At 51.9% G+C, this 21,294-nt stretch overlaps 2 protein-coding genes across 7 annotated transcripts in view; one reads left to right on the top strand and one right to left on the bottom strand.

Annotated features, from left to right (window-relative positions):
* Positions 1-843: 843 nt before the first annotated feature.
* Positions 844-8,623, top strand: Mpg (N-methylpurine DNA glycosylase). The gene is made up of 4 exons (XM_013068848.3): positions 844-996; positions 2,734-2,967; positions 5,135-5,339; positions 8,180-8,623. Exons 2-4 carry the CDS (start codon positions 2,746-2,748, stop codon positions 8,554-8,556), a joined length of 804 nt encoding a protein of 267 aa, XP_012924302.3. The 5' UTR covers positions 844-996; positions 2,734-2,745; the 3' UTR covers positions 8,557-8,623.
* Positions 8,624-9,212: 589 nt separating this feature from the next.
* The window catches only part of Nprl3 (NPR3 like, GATOR1 complex subunit), a 45,853-nt gene continuing 33,771 nt past the window's right edge, over positions 9,213-21,294 (bottom strand). For all 6 annotated transcript variants that reach the window (XM_087202958.1, XM_087202959.1, XM_004873718.4 and 3 more), the window contains 6 exons: positions 19,232-19,388; positions 15,021-15,127; positions 14,390-14,519; positions 11,603-11,792; positions 10,456-10,648; positions 9,213-9,581 (listed from right to left, as the gene is read on the bottom strand). In XM_087202958.1, the coding sequence (XP_087059084.1) occupies positions 9,416-9,581; positions 10,456-10,648; positions 11,603-11,792; positions 14,390-14,519; positions 15,021-15,127; positions 19,232-19,388 (943 nt within the window). In that variant the 3' untranslated portion in view covers positions 9,213-9,415. The remainder of the gene's footprint in view (positions 9,582-10,455; positions 10,649-11,602; positions 11,793-14,389; positions 14,520-15,020; positions 15,128-19,231; positions 19,389-21,294) is intronic.

Below are 21,294 nucleotides of genomic sequence, written 5' to 3'. Positions count from 1 at the left end.
GCTTTCTGAGGCCTATAGGGTACTTTCCCAGGGTCAGGGTCCCAGCAATCAAAGTCTGCTCAGGATAAGCCCCTCAAGGGTTTTTACGGGGGTGGGGGGTGGTCCTGAGTTGTAATTAGGCTTGTAGAGGGCCCAGTGGACCCAGGGAAACCCTAGAGTGGCAAACTGGGGTGGAGGTGTCTTTGGGGCCTCCTTCCTCGGTGCTCTTTCTTCCCCTGGGTCAGGTACTGCCCTCCACAGGCGCCTTGGTCCTCTCTGAGAGCACCAAGCTGACTTGGAGGTTACAGGCAGGGAGGGCAGCAGGCACTGGTTTTTGGGGAGCAGGCATCAGAGTGTAGGGCGGCTGCCACCCAGCCAGGCGAATGTTCAAGTCCCCACACCCCTAGTCCTGGCCTCAGCCTCTTGAGGCTGGCCAGCTCTCACGGCCCCACTCAGGTCGTGGGTGAGCTCCTCTTAGTACACGGGGGCGGCAGGAGGGGTGGAGGCTCCATTACAATGGCAAAATCCCCGCTGTTCCCTTTCTTTCCTACCCCTGCCGGGGGACAGGGCCTCTGGATAGCCCAGGCGTCCACTTCCTGCCCCCTCCACTCAGCGCCAGAGGTCGGGAAAGGCAAACCCAGGACCAGGGTTTGGCCGCCACCTCCCTGGCAAGCTCTCCGCGTCAGCCTCTGCATGGCTGTGGCTCAGGCTTTCCCAAGGCGGGTCTCCCGACCCGGGGCCCTCGAGGGCCCAGGCCAGGCGCCTGGTGCCTGGCCCATCCGGGATGAGTGGGCTCTGCGGCTGTCAGGTGGGTCCCTGGGGCAAGGTCAAGCCTGCCGCCTCCTCAACTCTGCACCTCCAACTTCCTGGCAGCTGAGCCTGGTTTTCGAGGTGGTGTATGCGCTGGGAAGGAGGAGCCCAGCGGCATGGCCCGCCCCTCTATCCCTGCGCAGGCGCCTGCCCCGCCCCCAACAGGCGCTTCCGGGCAGCAGATTGGGGGCGCAAGGCTGGTCTCAGGTGAGTTCGCGCCACGGCGGCAGCGGGCCGCTCCCCCCTCCCCACGGCCCAGGGCGAAACCGGTGACTGTGACCTGCTGTGCCCGTCAGTCCTGACGGGGCCTCAGTTTTTCGGACGAGCCCACAGTTTAAGAGCCTTTGAATGGACCCGACGTCGTGTTGCGGGCCAAGGGCCAAACCGAGTAAGATCCGGGCCGCAGCGTCTCGCAGTCTGAGCCCGCGGCGAGCTGGCACAAGGGGCCAGGCTGCAGAGACGGTAACGTCAGTGTCCATTCCCGGCGGACTGGCGGTCTCGGTCCAACGTGGACGTCAGCACAGATGTTAAAAATAATAGGTTTTTCTTGTGTAGGGCGGAAGACCAGCCCTAGAGCGGCCCCGTCCCTCGTCGCCCCCTGCATCTCCCCCTCCTCCTTGGCCCCACAACAGCTGAAGAGGTGTGATCAGATTTCTCTAGCCTTGTGGAGAACCTCGACTCTCAGAAGATCTCTTGCCCTGCTGGCTCCTTACTCTGACATACTGGGCAGTGTGGCAGCGCTGGGCACTTATTAGGGACCTGCAGAGGTCATGACCTGGGCGCTTGGGATGGGGCCTGCCAGATGCTCACCCACCTATATGTGCCAGGCCTTCTGGGCCATTCCCAAGCATCTGGCAAGTGGAAACCTTGCTCACCTATCAGCCTGGCAGTTGAGAAGAGGAAGCCAAGTCTGTTTCTCTGCCAGGCTCTGTCCGGGTCTTGCCCAAGTCAGAGCTGTGTTTTTAAATTAGTGCCAAAGGTTAGATACAAACAATAGGATTCCACAAGCAGACTGAGAAGTTTCTTTGGGTTCACATAAATAAAGGGAATGGTAAGATCCTAGTCCTCATGTTCAAGTCTTAAGCACCAACTGCCCCCTCCCCAGGTCTTACAGCCCAAGCTCCCAAGCTGTGCATTTTCCATGTGTGCAAGCGATGTGGGACAGAGTGGCCATACTGCCACTACCAGCAGCCCGTCATCACCTGTGATCATTTCTCAAGGGCTCCTGAGGCTGAATGTCAGCAGTGGCATTCTACTTGTGCCTCATAACAACACATGAGGTGGGTATCCCCACTTTGCTGATGAAGAAATTACTATTCAGTAGCATCTCTCTCTCTCTCTCTCTCCTCCCTCTCCTCTCTCTTCTTTTCTTTTTTCTTTCTGGGTACTGGGGATCGAACTCAGGTCCTTGCTCTTACAAGGCAAGCGGTGGAACCACTGAGCTAAATCCCTGGCCCCCCTCTCCTCTCTTTTTCTTTTTTTTCTTTTTGGTAGTAGGGATTGAACTCGGGACCTTGCATTTGCAAGGCAGGCGCCGGAACCACCGAGCTAAATCCCCAGTCCTCCTCTCTTTTTCAATACTAGGCATTGAACCCAGGGAGTACTGAGCTATATTCCCATTCACCCCCTTTCTGTTTTTTGTGATACAGGGTCTCATTGTGGCGCTCAGGCTGGCCTTGAACTCATGGCAATCCCTCTGCCTCAGCCTCCAGAGTGCTGGAATTACAGCTGTGTGCCACCATCCTTGGCTTTTTAAAAATATTTTTGAGACAGGGTGGCCTTGAACTTCCAGTCCTCTTGCTTGAGCCTGCAGAGTAGCTGGGATTTTAGGATATGCCATTGTGTCTGGCCTCATCTGCTCCTGGAAGTCCCTGAGCCTGATTCACCACAAAACTATCTATCCCCTCCTACTCAGATACTTAATTTGTTTTTTTCCTATTACAGCTTTCCCAAAGGATGGGGCAAAAAAAGAAACAGGCAGAGGCAGAGCAGCAGCAGAGCCCAACAGATACAACCTGGATGCCCTCCTCCAAGAAGTCTTGCTTGAGACCACCCTTAATCCTGGGCTCCCAGTACAGCATCTATTTCTCTCAGAGTCCAAAGGCCCACTGTGCCAGGCTGGGGTCAGAGTTTTTTGACCAGCCAGCAGTCTCCCTGGCCCGGGCATTTCTGGGACAGGTAATGTACATGCAGCAACATGGTCTCTGCTGAAGTGCTAATCACCATGCAGGCATCATGCACCCAGCCATCTTACCACTGGTGATTTGGCCCTTGTTGACCCTCCTTGTGCTTATGCAGGTGGCTCTTTTGCCCACAATGGTCCCTGTGTAGTTCATCTCAGAGACTGGGGTCCCTGGAAAGAACGAGGAGATTGCTAGTGCTGTTGGCTCCAGTGGAGGCTGGACAGCCACTGTCAGTGTCCTGTTCTGAGCAGTGACAAGAATTCTGCATTCTTAGTCTCCCTCACCTGGGAAATAAGAGCTTTGTCCCTGTTCTATTTAAGATAACCCACTTCCCCCTTAGGGCAGGTTACTTGCAAGTACTATAAATAGTGTTGGCCCCTGCATTTTTGAAGGGCTGCCTTTATCCATACCATCTCCTAAATGGTGCTCCTGCTACAGGTTGCTTGTATCATTAGTAACAATTTTAGACATATAGGGACTATGACTGAGGCCACATTGGGTTCCCAGCTTCAGAATTCCCTTGGGATATCCACCTTCTCACTGTGGTTCATCATGCCAATGCTGCCTTTTCAATGGCCCCTGTGGGTCCATACAAGTCAGGATCTGGGGTCTGCCAGGCATATTTGGAAAGGGAAGCAGGGACCACCTACAGCCCATCCTGGGGTGGCCTGTGGAGCAGCCTGTCACCATTTGTGCACAACTGTAAAGTCTTGGCTGCGTCTAAACAGGGCACCACTGGGTATTGTTCTGGGATGCCAAAATCCCAGTCCTGGCTTTTTGGTTCTTTTAGAGATTCCCTGGCCTATTTGTCCTTGAACAAGCCTATTTTTAGATTAAAATAGCCAGTGAGAGTGAGTTTCTGTAACTGATAAGGCAACTTGTGCCAAGAATTAGGTACTAAAAGGAACATACCCTAACCTAGTAGAGCAGGGACAAGATTCTCTTCCTGTGAGGATGCTCTCAGCATTCATAGGATCCTTCTGAAATAGCTTAATAATGAGCATTTTTGCAATAACGAAACAGCACACGAAGCAGGTACAACCCAGGACTGGGTTAAGGGCCCAAGGGTGGCGACCACAGCCTATTCAGCATCCTCAGTGTGTTACAGTTTACCCTTAGGCCCCTGCCCACAAGCCTATGGTGAACAAGATGATGTACAGTAGAGAATGTACAGGTTGTTTACCCTGTGTGTCCCTTTGGAGGTGTGGGAGCCTGCACAGTGAAACCACCAGAGGAATGCTCCTTTTGAGCAGCTGCAAAGATGGGATGGGGCCACCCTTTCTCTCCTGGAGATAGTCTGGCCAAGCCCAAAGTGTTCACTCCTATCTTCAGTGCTTTGAATGCCTTCAGAGATTTCTAGGCTTCTAGGACAGGCATTGACCCTCTTCATTCCTCCAACCTGTCCTATGATACTGATTTTCAAGGCACCATGGAGCTACCTGGGCAGAGGCAAAAGTGACCTGACTGTCCAATTGATCTAAGGAATGGGCAAGTGTTGTGGATATGGCTGGTCCCTGAAGTTCTACTGTGAACCCTGGTTTAGTCAGTCCTGGAGCTGCAGGCACTGGAATGGATGCTAGCTATTCCGTGGTCCAGGCTAGTGCATTGCAGAGCAGCTGGTCCCACTGTTCAGAATGGCCTTAAACTGGTGGCCAGGAGCTGAATGTGAGGGGATTTTTGTGGCTACCGGATTAGGCCAGGTTGGGGACACTCCACAGGCTCTGGAACATCCTAGGAGGCTATGTGGGGGGACCCTTGTGGCCCTGAACCTTCTACACTATCTGATGTCATGCTGAATATTTATGGTTCCCTTAATGGAAACTAGGAAAGGAAGTGAGAAAACAGAAGGCCTTACTGAGAGGACCTGAAGGTTGACCTTCACAGTGCATCCTCAGTGAATCTAGTCTTGGCTGGAGCTTAAGGTGGCTGTAATCTGTGGTCAGTACCCTCACTGAACAGGGCTTATAGTCTGATGGTCAAGCAATGCTGGTGGCCTCTATGGTGGCATTCAGGTTCTGAGCAGGAGCAAGAAAAAGGCACGATGGAGGAGCCAGGTGGAAAGGCCTGGCACGTCTTGAGCTGAGGAGAGCAGGTCCAGTGAGGACTGTCAGGGTATGCAGAGCTCTGTCCTTTCTGGCCCTGAACAGACTGACTGCCCACAGGTCCTTGTCCGGCGACTTGGTGATGGCACAGAGCTCCGTGGCTGCATTGTGGAGACTGAGGCATACGTGGGACCGGAGGATGAAGCTGCCCACTCGAGGGGTGGCCGGCAGACCCCCCGTAATCGCAGTATGTTCATGAAGCCTGGGACCTTGTATGTGTACCTCATCTATGGCATGTACTTCTGCATGAATGTCTCTAGCCAAGGTGAGTGGTACTGGGCATAAGGGAGCAGGAGGGCTGGCAGAGCCCCATCAGCTGGCAGCTGGGGAGGCCCTAGAAGGATGGGTGGGCAGGCATTTGAGCAAGGAGCTGCCATTGCCACGGTTAAGTCTAGGTGTCAGGAGCTCTGGCTGCAGTGATTGGGCAAGGTTAGTTAAAGGGCCTGGGCCCCACAGGTTAGGCTGTAAGGCAGACCTGAGTGTAGAACATACAGGTTCCATGAGCCTCCACTTATCCTAGAGCTTAGAGCTGGTATCAGAGCACTGGGCTAGATTTAGAAAGGGATAGTCTTGGAAAATGAAGGTGACTTTAGTTTGGGATAGATAAGTTGAGCTCATGCAGGAGCTTTTCCAACTGTCCTGTTGAGAATCTAGATCAGTTCTCAGCCAGAGGCAATTTTGCCTCTCAGGGGTCATCAGGCAATGTTTGGAGACATTTTTTGGTCATCATAGCCAGGGGTGCTACTGGCATCTAGTGGGTGGAGGCCAAGCATGCTGAAGTTCCCTACAGTGCACAGGATGGCTTCCACCAGATGATCCTCAAGGTCATTAGCAGAGATGCTGGTCTAGTGCTCCTGGGAGAACTTGCTTTCCTCGGTGTCTGGCTTTGTCCTTGGTCAGTGTGGTATCTCTGGGTGATCTGTATCTGGGAGCAGGAGGGAGGCCAGCGCCTGAGTCCAGAGCACCATCCTGCTAAGCTACTGCTAGGAAGCCAGTCTCAGCATCTGGGCTCTTCCTACTGCTCCCAGACAAGCAAATGCCAGAGGTGGCCAGTGAGGAGCTCATGGTCTGACATGTTGTAGGGTCACACATTTGTTGAACAAGTATAGAAAAAACAGCTGGGGGTGTTTAGTGCAAGAACCTCAAGGGCTGGAGGGCTCAGAGACTGAAGGACTGGCCTCATGGCTGGCATAGAACAAATGTTGAGTGAAACTCTGGTTAACTTGAGTATCAAAAGATGGTGGGAGCCCTTCCTAGAGGCCTGTTTTTACACTGGAGAGTTGATCTGAACTTAGTGTAATGAAACCAACCCTCTCACAGGAGGCACAGCTGAACTCAGGAAGAGATAGCCCAGAAATACTTGGTGCTATGCTTGGCTAGGGAGGGGAGTAGGCATTTTCTGGGAGCATAATAAACAGGGCAGCGGCAACAGTGTGATGTTACTTTCTGAACATGTGACTAATATGCCCCCGAACATCTAGGTTAGGAGACAGGACCCTGCATGGATGCAGATAGACTGGGTCATCCAGAGGCAGAAGCACATGGTTGTTGCCTGCACTGGAGTAGAGGCAGCACATGGAGATCCCAAAGTGATGGTTTGAGAAGAGGATGAGGACTGTGGGGCCCAGAACAGAATTGCCAGGCAATTGTCAGATTGCCAGGGCTAGAGCAGGTGGTGCACAGAAACAAGGGCCAAGGACCAGTACACTTGGCAGGAAGAGGTCAAGGTCTTGTGTTTTTGTCACGATAGAGTACTCTGATGTATCCTGTGCAGGTACCAAGAGAAGGTGTGGCAGTGGCACTTGAGCCACTCCTTTGACCCATTTGCAGGTTGCTCTGGGGGCTGAGACAGCAGGGGCCAGGTGTCCTATACTCACAGGGACTCCTGGTAAAGTAGCTCCAAGTGGTCAAAGAGCAGAGTGGAAATCAGACTGGAACTTCCAGGCTTTCCCAGCCTTGATTATATCCTGAATTTCTTTGAAAACTGGCTGGTTAAGGGCTATCTGCTCACAACCCCGCAGACTTGTCAACTGCAGGCTATGCTGGAGGGCATGGCTTTATCCACTCTGGATTGGTCCTGGGTGCTAATTTGGAGGCTGGACCTGAGAGGAGGCCCATGTGGCCAGGGCCTGAGAATGAAAACTAGCATGCCTACCCCACTGAGTCTCTGGGTCGCAGGACAGCAGCCTTCTGAGGATCAGTAATGCTTTGGCCAGGGTCTGGGTGATCACTATCTGTGACCAGGAATTATAAGGGCCTTCTCAAACAGGCAGGTCAGGGGAATTGGACACCTGCATCTTCATGGGCCCCTGAAGTTGCCTAGACTGGCAAGGACAGGCTGGGCTGCAGGAGATCCCCAAGGGAAGTGGATAGTTTTGTTGTCTTTTTTTTTTTTGGGTGCTGGGGATCGAACTTGCACTAGCGGGGCAGGCGGCGGAACCACTGAGCTAAATCCCCAGCCCCGGAAGTGGATAGTTTTGTATGCACCTCCTCCTGTCATGCTTGCAGAGGGTGTTTATGGTCATTCTTTCCATTGAGTCACCAGACAGGGCTTTCCCAGCATCCTGTGCACACTGGAGGGAACTGCAGCCAGCTTCCCAATTTTGCCCAAGGATGCAGGGCAGGTAAGGCAGATGGAAGCCCTAGGGCCTGGCTAGGGGTCTGGGCTAAGCTAAAACTGTTTCGTATCAGGGTGATGCACCTTTAGGGGCTCCCTTTGCTGGCCTCAGAGCTGCTACCAATCAGAAGACCATGGAAAGCCAAGGAGAAAGAAGGCTGATGCCCATCACTCTACCGTGTGCTCTCACAGGGTCTCTAGTTCTTGCTTCATGGGGGCCAGTGGTAGGGTCCTTGCCTGGTTGGCAGCCAAAGACACCCATAGAAAGCATAGTTACCTTGTGGATGCAGGTGCGTGGGGGAGGCAGGCAGAGGGGCTGGACCATGAGATGCAGACCCATCCCACCAGAGCACACCCAGAAGGCTGTGTGCAGTTGTACACAGAATTTAGGACAGCAGCCATGCAACCCTTGCAACCCTAGATGTGTACCTGAGCAGGGCAGATGGGGGGCTGGAGAGGCTCTGCTTCTAAGCTGTCTGTTCCCACAGGGGATGGGGCTTGTGTCCTGCTTCGAGCACTAGAGCCTCTGGGGGGCCTGGAGACCATGCGGCAGCTACGCAGCACCCTCCGGAAGGGTACCATCAGCCGTGCCCTCAAGGACCGTGAGCTCTGCAGTGGCCCCTCCAAGCTGTGCCAGGCCCTGGCCATTGACAAGAGCTTTGACCAGCGGGACCTGGCCCAGGATGAGGCTGTGTGGCTAGAACGTGGCTCCCTGGAGCCCAGTGCATCAGCTGTGGTAGCAGCAGCCCGCATTGGCATTGGCTGTGCAGGAGAATGGGCTCAGAAGCCTCTTCGTTTCTATATCCGGGGCAGCCCCTGGGTGAGTGTGGTGGATAAAGTTGCTGAGCAGGACACACAGGCCTGAGCAAAGTGCCTGCTTAGACAGCCTTTTTAATTGTTTAAAAGCCAAATAAATGCTTTTTTTCTATGAACTATTGTCCATGTGTCCATCAGAGCCCCCTGGTTAATCAGCATGTGGGTGGGCTGTCCCTTCCTCTAGGGTGGGAGACCTAGGGGCCCTGTGTGTGTGGACCCCAAATCAGTGCATGCGTATACCTCGTAGCAGATTGACCTACCACCTGCCAAGAGCTGCTCCAGTCCAGCTGGGCCTAATCTCACTCCTCATGTGGTCAGGTGATAGTTTAGCTGTGCCTACTGGTGACTTTGTAGGGCTGTGGTAAAGACCAAGCCAGGAGATCCATGGCAAGCTTGGAGAATTGAAGCACACAATGAAAAGTGGCAGTGATGGATGAGGGGGCCTCATCGGATGGGCCAGATACTCAGACTTCACATGCTGATGGCTATCAGAGGAGCGGGAGTAGACCAAACAAGTGTTTCTGCACATTTCCCAGGGTGGCCACGTGGGGCAGGGGATAGGGAGCATGGGTCGGGTTGGGAAAAGGGAAAGAAACAGCCCATATATGTGTGGAAGGAAGGACACACACTTCACCAGAGGCCCAAGTCCTGGAAGTCCCTCAGAGCTCGGTGACGGTAAGACTGTTGGAAGGACCAGATGAGACAGTAAGAGAAGAGTGGTGGCCCCACAGCAACTGTTAAACCATACTGAGGCACCTGCAGCCAGGAGGACAGGGCCCTGTTGGGCTTCTACCTGTGCCATGCCTCTGGGATAAGAGGGCTCAGGCCTGGCAGCGAGGGAGCTCTGGGGTAGAAGAGGCTAATGCCCTCCCATACATTCAAGCAGCTTCTGCATCCTCCTCTTGGGCTCATGTGAGCAGTGCCTGGAAGACAGCAATGACGGGGTCCTCATGAGTAGTCACCACCAGCACGCTGCGAAACTTGTCGAAGAGCATAAGCAGCTGGGAGCGCCGTGTGTTCTCATTGTACATGATCTCTTCCAGGTGGTGGCGGCCTCGGAAGTAGTGAAGGAGCCTGGGGAGAGAGGGTGGCCTGAGCCTAACCTGACGCCAGCCCCCAAAGGCCTCTAACAACATCATGGACCCCATGCCCACCAGTCCCCAGACCAGTGGTGGGCCTGAAGTGAGTCTATGAGGAGGCACAGCTGTTCAAACCCAGAGCCACCCAGGCCTGCATCCTGACGTTGGGAGGCGGCCGACAGAGGGCTTGCTTTTTCCATGCTGTCATGGCACTGAGTCTGTTCACTGCTCCAGTGGCTGTCTGCAGCTGAGGTGGCACAAAAGAGGCCTGGACCAGCAGCTTGGAAGAGCTGCAGATGGTTCTCTCAAGGGTCTGAAGTAGATGCTGACAACCTCACCTCTCGCAGATAACCATGTACCCAGTGGACCCAAGTCAAAGTGGTGGTGACAGACTATCAGGTCACTCTGATGCAGGGATCCTAGACACCCTCCCACCCTGGGATAAGAATTCTGAGTAAATCCCTGCCAAGCCCAATGTGGGTAAGAACTTGCTGCTGCCTCTCAACCAGTGACAAGGAGGAAACTCCCAAAGGTAGAAGCACCAGGTCTACAGCCCAGAGTCCTGGCAACAGCCCACAGGCCCCACACATGAGTAAGTGGTAGTGCTCGCCTTTGTACAAACAGGTACCAGGAGGGCTGGGGATTTAGCTCAGTGGTTCCGCCGCCTGCCTTGCAAGTCCAAGGACCCGAGTTCAATCCCCGGTACCAGAAACAAAATAAAACAAAAAACAGATACCAAGAGGGCACCCCTGAGCACATGAGATACCTTCTCACTGTGACCACCAGCTGTGGTCAGTGCATTTGCACATGTGGTGCTGTCAAGTGTGCCCCCTTCTACTTTCTGCCTTGATTCTAGAATTGGCCCCCACCTGGCAAACATACGGAGGTCCTCAGGGTTCTGGGCAGCAGGCACGCTGAGGATGGCTGCCCGCTCATGCTCCGACAAGCTGGCCAGCAGGTTCTCTGTCATCCTCTTGTTCAGTGGCGAGTCCCCACTAGGGAGAAGCTCTGCACTGGAGTTGTCCATGCTGGGGCTAGTAAGCGTCATGTCGTCACTGCTGGCTATGGGTAGGCAATGGTCAAGGTGGACTCCAGAATGCTAAGGGGTGTTGTAGCAAGGGCAGAGCCAGCAGCCAGCCCACCAGGACACTGCTACAAGGGGTCTTCCTGGAGCCCCAGCTGTACCATCTGTCCCCACCCAGGGTATATCACCCCATCACTGCTACCCCATCCCTTGGATCTGTCACATGCCTTCTAGTGGCTGACCAGGGATGCAGCCTTAGACAAAAAGGGCATGTGGAATCCTGCCCCATTACCCACACAGAGGATGGAACATCCTGCAGGGTGCTCACATGAAGCCTGAAGCTAGAGGAGCACTTCCAAAGCCTTCAGCCCCTTGCCTTGCTCACACCTAGGACTGGGGAACAGGCTGCTGCCTTTGGGGGTACACCATGGCCACAACAGTTCCTCCCACAAGTGACCAGGACAGACAGGGCTCCTCATGGGCCCTCAGGCACAGAGGTTCCAATTGTCCTCATGGTGATGGTATGAAATCCTTCTCTGACCTCAGGCTGGGGCAGGAGGTTCCAGTAGGGATGTGGTGTGCTATGGGCTGCTCCTGATTCCATCAAATCCCTGATAGAATACCTCAGGAGCAGAGTTGCTTCCTTCTCAGAACCATGGTGTTTATATACATGTACCAACTCCCCATGGTGAATGTAATCATTATGTATTGCAAATATGTGTTAATAAAAATAAATAAATAAGCCTTATAGGTGCCTCACAACTGGCAGGAAGGGCAAAAAAAAAAACAAACCAACAAAAAAAACCCATGGTGGTCCAGAGAGAGAGGTCTCCACAGCGGACATTTGGACAGGTATGTGTATGTGGACACACGGTGTATGTACCCATGTGAAGGCACCTCTGTCACTCCAACAGTGCCCATGTCAGGCTTTCTGGCTGCCACCCCCAGTGTCTCCCCAAACTGCCAGAGATATGCTAGGAGTGGGATCCTACTTGGGGAGCCAAAGCTTAGGGCGTTGGGTGTGCTGAGACTTCGGCTGCCAACTCGGGCAGTAAAGGGGACATCATCCTCCCGTAGGCGGGGCTCTTCTTCACTAGGTGAGGCCATCAGGCAGACGTAGGTGTGCAGCTGGATGAGGAGCCGTCGCTGCAGCATCCATACCACCATCTGAATGAGCTGGGTCTGCAGGCAGGAAGCATGAGGCAGTGAGTGAGGCTGGCTTCTCAGCCCAGGCCCAAACCCGTTCCAGAGGATGAGGGAGCCACGACCCTAGACAGCTCCAACACAGTCTCTGCTGCTAGGCAGGAATGCCTCTTCAGAAAAGAAGCCTCTAGATGCTAGCTGGCTCTGCAAGGCCAGGAGAATTCCCAGATCATACACACCTTGGTTGCTCCAGAGTCTGATGGAGGAGTAAGACCTGGGGCATGGAAGCCCCTGTGCACTCCTTTTTCTAAGCTGACTTCCCCTAAAGCTGCCCACATTCTGCATCTCTTCCCTTCAGCCAACTGGGCTTGCTGCTGGACCTAGCTTCCAGTCCACTGCCAGGCAAGTCCATACACTGTTCAGAAACAAGCTGTGGGCAGCTGCCCTGTGAACAGCAACTTGGATTTACCTGAAAGTCTACTCTAGGCACACAGGTGGTTCTGAAGGAAGCTGGGAAAGGGGATCCCCTGCTTGAGTTGCAGCTATGCCCTTCCTCATTATTAGGCACCCCAAGGCCAGGATCTCTATGTCTCTGGGTTAGCAGGTTGGGCAGCAGAACCTTGTGCCTGGTGGACCCTCAGCACCAGAGACTGGTACCTCCCAGACATAGTACCTTCATGACATACGAAACAAGGTGGGTGCAGAGGGCATCAGGGTTATCTTTGGGAGGGTCCACAAGGAGCTGCTAACCAGGGTCACCTCCTGGGAGGGGCTGGGTTAATTGGGGGGAGGAGTGGGGGATATACATACTAACTGTGGTCAAAACCAAATAAAACTTAAAAGACTGCAAAATAACTCAACAACATAAAATTAAGAAATAAAGCAAGGACCTGGATACCATGGTGTACACCTGAAATCTCACTTCCTCAGGAGAAGGAGGCAGGAGGATCACAAGCTCAAGGTCAGCCTGTCTCAAAAATTAAAAAAATTTAGCCAGGCATGGTGGCATACACCTGTAATCCTAGCACTCTAGGAAGGTGACACAGGAGGATTACAAATTTGAGCCCAGCCTGAACTATATAACAAGAACCTATCTCAAAAAAACAACAAAACAGTCTGGTGTGGTGGTGCACACCTGTAATTCCAGCACTCAGGAGGCTAAAGTAGGAGGATCACCATGAGTTTGAGACCAGCCTGGGGTATATAGTGAGTTCAAGATCAGCCTGAACCACACAGTGAGACCCTGTCTCAAAAAATGAAACAACAAAACAAAACAGGCCGGGGATTTAGCTCAGTGGTTCCGCCACCTGCCTAGCAAGCACAAGGATCTGAGTTCGATCTCTGGTACAAAAAAAATAAAATAAAAAATGAAACAACAAAACAAAACAAAGGGCTGGGATATATCTCAGTTTAGAGTGTTTGCCTAGCACGTGTGAGGTCATGAGTTCAATCCCCAGTACCACAATAAAGAAAACAAGGTGCTGCATAAATACTAGATAGCATGTCCTTCGACCTGGTAGAACCTAATCTGGCTCTATCCAGCCCTTGATAAGGTTGGAGGCTGCTGATCAGGCATGCCCTGGAAAACCCATCCCATTATGCAGACCACTAGGAAGCTTTACTGAGATGGGAGCACCACCACACCCTCCCCCATACTGCCCAGGCGGGTGCAGATGCAAAGTGTATCTTATTCAGTTGGCATGGTTCCTGGAAACTAAGGGCTCTATAAAAGATGACATTTAGAATTCTGTCACACTCAGCATCTAAATGAGCTGAAAAACCAGCATCTTATTTTCATTCACAACTTGAGAAGGGAAAGGGTTTGATTTTAAGGACTGACTTTGCCCAGTACATCTGGCACTTAGTAAGATAAATGCTTTGGTTTTGGAGACAAAGCCCTGAGAACATCCAGCCTGTCTCCTACACTTGGTCCTATCGTCTGGCCCTGCCTGAGTTTCCCTCACCCAGTCTAGGCTCTCAGTGGAGGGCTGGGGCAAAGCCTGCAGCTTCTCTATCATCATCTCAACAGGAGGCTGTGAAAAGTGACACCTTGTGGCCCATAGGGGAAGCCACCAACAGCAAATTCATTCTCTACACCTGCAGGACACTGTCAAACCTACCCCCAACCTGCCTGTCCCAGGTCATTGGGTAGGTGCTGACCCAGGCTGATCCGATGTTTGTCTTCTTGGATGAGGAGACTTTAGTCCCCAGTAACTCCAGAATACACAAACACTGTGGCCTCTGAATGCCCAGGAGAGGGGGTAGGAGTCAAGCCCTCTTGGAGGGCAGATCCCAGGCTGGGTAGAAATTGCCTTTCTATCCTCCACCTGTGGGAAACCCGTAGGCCTAGAACAGAATTCTGTCAGCCCAGAAAAGGGCAGCACTCTCCCACCAAGCTTACAGCCAAAATGGGCTCTGTGGATGTGAACGAGTACATCAGCAATAGGTTACTAACCAGCAGCTCGCTCCTGGGTTACCTGCCAGGTACACAGCACCTGCACAGCAAGTTCCCCAAAATGAAGGCAAAGCGGGAGGCAGTGCTGAAGATCCTTGGCTCATGGATGGATGGCCAGGCAGTTGGTACCCAGTCCAGCTCGCACACCAGATGCCAGGCTCCTGGGGCCTCTGCAACTCACCTCCTGAACAGGGGGGGCCAAAGGGTTCCTAAACTCTGACAACGAAACGGGCAAGGAGAACTTGGCAAGGATGGATGGCAGGTCATGGGACGGAAACTGGCGGGAGAACTGCTCAGCCAGCGGGGAGTACCTGGGGAGAACGAGATGGTGATCAGCCAGGGACTGGCTAGGGACTGCCAAATAGTGGTGAGCATAGCAGGCCCAAGGCAGCACCCTTACAACAGGCCCTCAGTGGGCAGCAGAGAATCGAAGCACAGTGGGTGGGCCACAATGGTGTAAGGAGGACAGAACGGTGAATGACAAAGCAGAGCACGATAGATGTTCAGGTGGACAGAGCCCAGGTACTTTTCCTTGAGGGGTGGCAGGAGCCAGTGCATGGGTCAGCCAGAATCTCTCTCTGATCTCAGACAGGAGGAGGTCCCCTGACACAGGCAGGGCTACTCAGCACTGAGCCAGATCAGAATTGGGACATGGACACAGCCGAAGCCAGCCATTAGGTTGAAATGAGAGCCTGGTCTCAGGGGCCCCCAGAGCCTCTGGTGCCTGGCCAACCTGGGGCACCACCTGGTAGGCCCTGCTAGCTCACCCTTCCCTACTCTGGGCTCCCACCTTGGCCACCAGTGGTACTCACAAACACACGCTGGCATTGGGAGACAGCACGTAGACATTGTTTTCACACAGCGGGTAGATTATGACAGCCTTGCCCCAGTATACCAGGTGAGCTGCAAGCTGGAAAACCTGCAAGGCAAGGGAGTTGGAAGGACTGAGCCTGGGAAGCTGTGGCTTCTCTGCCCTGGAAAGTGGCCCAAAGCTCACACAGCACAGACCTTGTGGCTGTGGCTCCCTAGGCTTTCTTCCCTGATGTGGGGTAGGACCTTACAATCCTCCCACCAGCATGCTGGACAGAGCTAGTGCAGTGTTTCCTGCCTGTGCTCAGAACACAGTCTTTTCACCACTATGCTCTGTGCTGTTTGATACCATCATTTCCCTGCCAGGGTCCTGTGCTCTGTTGGCTCCTTCTTTGTTTTTGTTTTTTAAGACAGGGTCTCATTCTGTAGTTCAGACTTGCCTTGAACTCACTATGAATGCCAGGCTGGCCTTGAACTTGCAGTGATTATTCTGCCTTGGCTTTCCGAGGGCTGGGACTATAGGTGTATGCCACAATGCCTAGCTTGTTTGGCTCCTTCTGAGGAACGGCGCTGTCAAGCTCAGACAGTAAGCCATAAGCAGGGTAGACTGAGCTGGGCAAGGGGCTTGGCTAGATGTCCCAGCAGAGGCACACCCCTCTCACATTCACCAGGACCTCAGCATGGCCTCTCCCAAGAAATGTACCACCCTTGCACACCCAAAGGCCCCACATTCGTCCCTGTGTTCCCACCTTTCCCTAGAGAACACCACACCATCCTGCTTCCCTGGGCCCTTGGCTGCCATGAGACACAGACAAAGATGCCAGAAATCCTCTCCAGGAGAAACCTCAGAGCACTCCCAGCTCATGTGGGAAGCAAAGTCTTGACAGCACAGCACTGCAGTCCTTCACAAGGTATGTGAAGTCCCAAGCAGCTGGCTTTTCTGCCTGTGTCACCCACTCTTATCTTCTCAACAGGTCAGCCTCCACCGTGGTGAGTCACCCTGCCTGGCCACAGTGCCTGCAATGCTGCTGAGGATGTGTTTATTTTCTCAGCAAACGGGACCCCACTGGCACCATCAACTCAAACACTGAGGAAATAAACATTAGGGAAGGCCCCATCACTGCCCTTCTTTTCTGTCAGTCCACTGGTCAGATATGAGCTCTCAAGCAAAGACAGACCCACTTTCTCTATCCCAGCCACCAGCTGGCTTAGTGGTCTTCAACCCTCAGGTCTCTCTGGCCCCCTAACATGTTCTCCACAAGGCAGCTGGAGCACCATTCTAGACGGTACAAGTCCAAAATCAGTATCACAAGGCCAGATGTAAAGTGCTAGCAAAGCTATGTTCCTGAAGCTCTAGGAGAGAATTTGCTCATACCTCTCCCAGCTGGTGGCATTCCTTGGCTTGCAAGCCACATCACTCCAGTCTCTGCCTCTGTCACATCGCTTCCTTCTCTTCTGTAGTCAAATCTCCCTCTGCCTCTCTCTTAAAAGAATTCTTGTAAAAACATTTAAGGCTCACCAATATAATCTTCCCATCTCAAGATCCCTGACTTCTTAATATCTGCAAAGTCCTACATGAGGCCACATCCATAGGTCCTCGGGATTAGGTTGTAGTTGTCTGTGGAGGCTATCATTCAGCTGGCATGTGTTTCACTGGGCATGATGGCACATCCTTAAAGTCCTAACTACTTGGAAGGGTGAGATAAGGAGGATCACTTGAGCCCAGGAGTTCAAGGCCAGGCTGAGCAACATAGTAAGACTGGGTCTCAAAAAGTAAACATGAAAAATAATGAAAAAAGAAAAGAAAACAAAAAGAATGTATGGACATACATAAGAATCTGGAAGATCTATAGTGGTTACCTCTGGGAAATGAGATTGTATGGACTTTGTAATTTGTGCAATATTTGAATTTCCATAAGTATTTTTTTGAGACAGAGTCTTACTGTATATTCTAGGTTGGCCTTGAACTCACTATGTAGTCTAGGCTGGCCTTGAACTTGCATTGATTCTCTGGCCTCAGCCTCCTGAGTGCTGGGATTACAGGCATGTACCACCACACCCGGTTTTTTTGTTTGGTTTTTTTTTTTTTTTTTGATACTGGGGTTGAACTGAGGGCCTTGTACCTGCTAGGCAAGCACTACACCACTGAGCTGCATCCCTAGTCCTTTTTTTTTTTTGGTACTGGGGATCGAACTCAGGTCCTTGGCTTTTGAGGCAGGCGGCAGAACTACTGAGCTAAATCCCTGGCCCCCTGGTCCTTTTTTATTTTGAGAGAGAGGGTCTCACCAAGTTGCCCAGTCGGGCCTCAAGCTTGCAATCCTTGTGTCTCAGCTCTCCAGTAGCTGCGATTACAGGCACGTACCACCATGCCTGGCAATTATTTTATCATGACAAAAATTTTTTTGATCCTCTTTGGCGTGAGATGGATGGAACATGAGTGATTTTAAATCATCTTGTGACACTTACACCTGAGGTAGCTGCTCCCCACAGGGCCAGCACTACTTGAGGCCACTGCTCCCCATGCAACATCTACAGGAAACAGCACTCCCAGAGGTTGGCAGGGTAAGCCACAAGGGCTGAGCCCCAGAGGACTTCCACATAGCCATATCAGCAGCAAACCCTGATTGGCACCAGTCCAGCAGGGAGGGGTACAGAAGGAAACAACATCAAACTGCTTCCCCCGCCCCAGCCCAGGCAAGGCAGGAAAGTGAAGGGAACATCAAAGGGGGACATCAAAGCTTTGTCCAAGGGACTCTGACAGCAGGGTGAAACACAACCAGGACAGACCCATCAGCCAGCCTCAGTCAAGAGTGGCCAGATCTAGGCCGGGGATTTAGCTCAGTGGTTTCGTCACCTGCTGCACAAGTGTAAGGACCGGAGTTCAATCCCTGGTACAAAAAAAGAAAAAAAAGAGTGGCCAGATCCTTTCAAAGCTTAAAATAGGACACATAAACACTCACACTTATCTACCACGTAGCCAGTACTTGTTAGAACAGAGGCCATGATCCCTCATTCTGCAGGTGTATTTAAAGTTCTGTGTCCTGTGGTACAAAGCAGAATGTGCTCACTACTGGGTCCTGTCCAGCTCCAGCCCAGGAGACCAGACTGAACTACCAAAGTTGGAATTCGCCAAATACCCTTACAGAGCAGACAAAGGGTCTGGGTAAAGAAGATGAAAGAATTCATTCTGAACAAGAAAATAAAAAAACCAGCTTGGAAAATATAGCCTGAGTGTCAGTCAGGCCTAAGAAGTAAAGTCCACCAGCAAAGCCAACACCTTCGCTAGACAAACCTTCCCCAGGAAGCTCAGCTGGAGGGGCTTAAGCAGGCCTGCCTCAGGTCAGTGCTGCTCCTCCTCAGCCACTTGAGAAGGCAGCCACAACCTAGGCCTTTAAGGAAACTTGGTTTGCGGGCAGGCCTCTTCTGCCCCCAGGTGGCCAAGTGGCACACATCACTACCAGATCCTGAGTCTCAGCTACCCAAAGATATCTATCTAACCCTAACCCTGGTCCTACCTTCAGGCTGTCACTTGGATGGCACCCACAGTTCTAGCCAAGGTTGCCCAATTAGCAGCCTGGGTCCTTTGCCACCACACAACATCAAATAGATCCATGGCCAAAGGACAGCTCACAAGCCCATGGCTCATAAGAAGGTGGCTACTTATACCAAGAACAGCATCTAGTGTATGTGCAGCACATGGTAGGGTGAGGCTACCAGTTCAGTCCTGGCTCAGGTTCAGGATCCATGTAAACTTCCAGCTCTCATTTCCCACAGGCTTGCTCATGTGCCACTGTGAGATTCCCATGAGCTGGCTGATATCCTCCATGCTCCTCCTCCCTCTCCCATAACACCTCAGCCCTGGTGTTCTATCCTTTAGACCTCTACCCAATGCAGCAGGTACCTCCCTCCTTTCTCCCACATCTTATCTTGCCTCACCCGCCCCCCTTCTCTTGAGACAGGCAGTCCCATAGCTACCTCACAAAGCCAGCTCTGCACCCAGGTCTGACTTAGATGCTAAAATCTCAAGCCATGCTAGGAACCACCTAGGTCCATGGCAGCCTGTACAGTAGCTCTCAACTGGACAGAGACCCTGGGAATGTGGCATAGCTGGCAGTCTGCTTTTCTGAGCCTCCCACCTTTACTCAGGGGCTGCCTGCTATGGATGCACCCAGGGGCCAATCCCTTCTACTCATCCAGGTTCCCAAGGCCCTACCTGCAGCAAGGCCAGGTCAGCATCCTGGGCTAGCTGCTGCAGGTTCTTCACAGCAGATGTGGTCTTGATCACCCGCACCAGCGCTGGGGAACAGTCGACAGGCAGCTCACTCAGCAGGGACTTCTCATCATTGAGCAACAGCAGAGCATGATATGGGCTAAGGAACAGAGTCACAGGTCATCAGGACATGCAGAATTTCAGGGCACCTTACACCAAGTATGTTCCTTCTCTTTTTGGGGGTGGGGGGGTTGTTTTTTGGAACCAGAGATTGAACTCATGACCTTGCGCTGATGAGGCAGGCGCAGTGTCACTGAGCTAAATCCCCAGCTCACCACGTATGTTCCTAGAACATATCAAGGCACAGCTGGGGCCCACAGGCACTGAACTGTGGAGAAGAGAGACTAAGGTAGGAATCAGAGGAAAAGCAGGTAGTGTCCAAGGGCATTTATACAATTTGCACAGATTATTGTTACCCTTCAAAGAAAACAAATTAGCACAAAACTGGGAGGTCTTGAACACCTCACTACATATCCCATCTATGGCTTTGCCCAGCACACATTTGCAGATTAAAGAAATAAATGAATCTTTCCTAAGGAAATAGTCCCAAACAAGGGGATAGCAAAATCCTCTCCACAGATTATAAATAGAATTACATAAAAATTTGCTTAGCAAAGACCCTGGGAAGGAAGGCATCTGAGTTGGAGCACAGATAGGGGAGGGTAGGAGGACTAGACAGTATTGTGCTTTCTGTGTCCAGATTCCTTCCTTCTTTCCTTTTTTTTTTTGGATACTGATGATAGAACTCAGGGCCTTCACACAATGACCTACATATATTTTAAGGGAAATTTTTTTTTTGGTACTGGGGATCGAACTCGGGTCCTTGTGCTTGCAAGGCAGGCAGCAGAACCACTGAGCTAAATCCCCGGCCCAAGCTACATATATTTTGAGACAGTCTCAGTAAATTACTAATTGCAATCCTCCTGCTTCAGTCCCCCAGAGGGCTGGGATTATAGGCATGCATCACTATGCCTGACAATTTTTCTTTTTTTGCAGCACTGGAGATCACATCATGATAGGCAAGTGTTCTAGTGCTAAGCTAGATTTCCAGGCCCAGATTTCTTTGTGTTTTTTTTCTTGTTTAAATTTATTTTTTATTGGTACATTTTATATACACATGATGATCATATTTATCCTAGGGTTATCCTAGGGAATTTGCACTTGTATATGATATAATCTTGCTTCTTCTTCTTTTTTTTTTTTTTGGTACCAGGGATCAAACTCCGGTCCTTGCTTGCAGGGCAGGTGGAGAAAACACTGAGCTAAATCCCTGGCCCTCCTGCTGCTTCTTTTTTTCCCATTCCCATTCCTTCCCTTCGATCCCTCTTGAGGGTTTCCTTTGAAGACAGATTTGTTTCTTTAAAAAAAAATTAAAGCCACTTCTCTTTCTAAGAAAACACTGGTACCTCCACCCCTCAACTCCCAGTCTTGGCTTGGTGGCGGTTGTTGGAGTGAGACCTCCAGGACAGCAGGCAGCGATGCGGACACTGCTCACACATTCCCCAACACCCTTTCTCTCAGCAATGGCAGGTGATGATACCTTTTCTTTGGTTTTTTTGCTTTGTTTTGTTTTGTTTTTTGGTACTGGAGATCAAACTCGGGACCTTGTGATTGCCAGGCAGGCACTGGAACCACTGAGCTAAATCCCCAGCTCTTTTCTTTGTTTTTTGAGACAGGGTCTCACTATGTAGTTCAGGCTGACCTTGAATTCACTATGTAGTTGAAGCTGGACTTGAACCTGCAGTGATCCTCCTGCCTCAGCCTCCTGAGCACTAGGATTATAGGCTTGCACCACAACACCTGGCTAAGACACCAGTTAAATTACAAAACTGAGATCCCATGATTTCTGACTCAAGTACGCAGGATCATGGGGTAGAAAGCACTATGAAGATAAATCCCCCAAAGGCCATGCTTCTCCCCTTGCTCAGCCACACAACCTTCCCAGCAGGCTACTCTGCTCAGGCCCGAGGGAAGGACTTTGGCAGGAAGCCCCACTCACCCAAGTG

Source organism: Heterocephalus glaber, unplaced genomic scaffold (assembly GCF_053883595.1).
Source record: "Heterocephalus glaber isolate CG9 unplaced genomic scaffold, H.glaber_assembly_v1.0 deba00001781, whole genome shotgun sequence".
In the NCBI taxonomy this organism is placed as follows: domain Eukaryota; kingdom Metazoa; phylum Chordata; class Mammalia; order Rodentia; family Bathyergidae; genus Heterocephalus; species Heterocephalus glaber.
The sequence above is the reverse complement of the archived record's forward strand: the minus strand, read 5'-3'. Positions and strand labels throughout refer to the sequence as shown.

What these genes read in the sequence shown, in the direction of transcription:
- Mpg (XM_013068848.3), top strand. Translation starts at nt 2,746, where the DNA reads ATGGGGCAAAAAAAGAAACAGGCAGAGGCAGAGCAGCAGCAGAGCCCA. An exon ending in CCCGGGCATTTCTGGGACAG is followed by an intron (nt 2,968 to 5,134) that starts GTAATGTACATG and finishes GACTGCCCACAG; the next exon opens with GTCCTTGTCCGGCGACTTGG. An exon ending in CATGAATGTCTCTAGCCAAG is followed by an intron (nt 5,340 to 8,179) that starts GTGAGTGGTACT and finishes CTGTTCCCACAG; the next exon opens with GGGATGGGGCTTGTGTCCTG.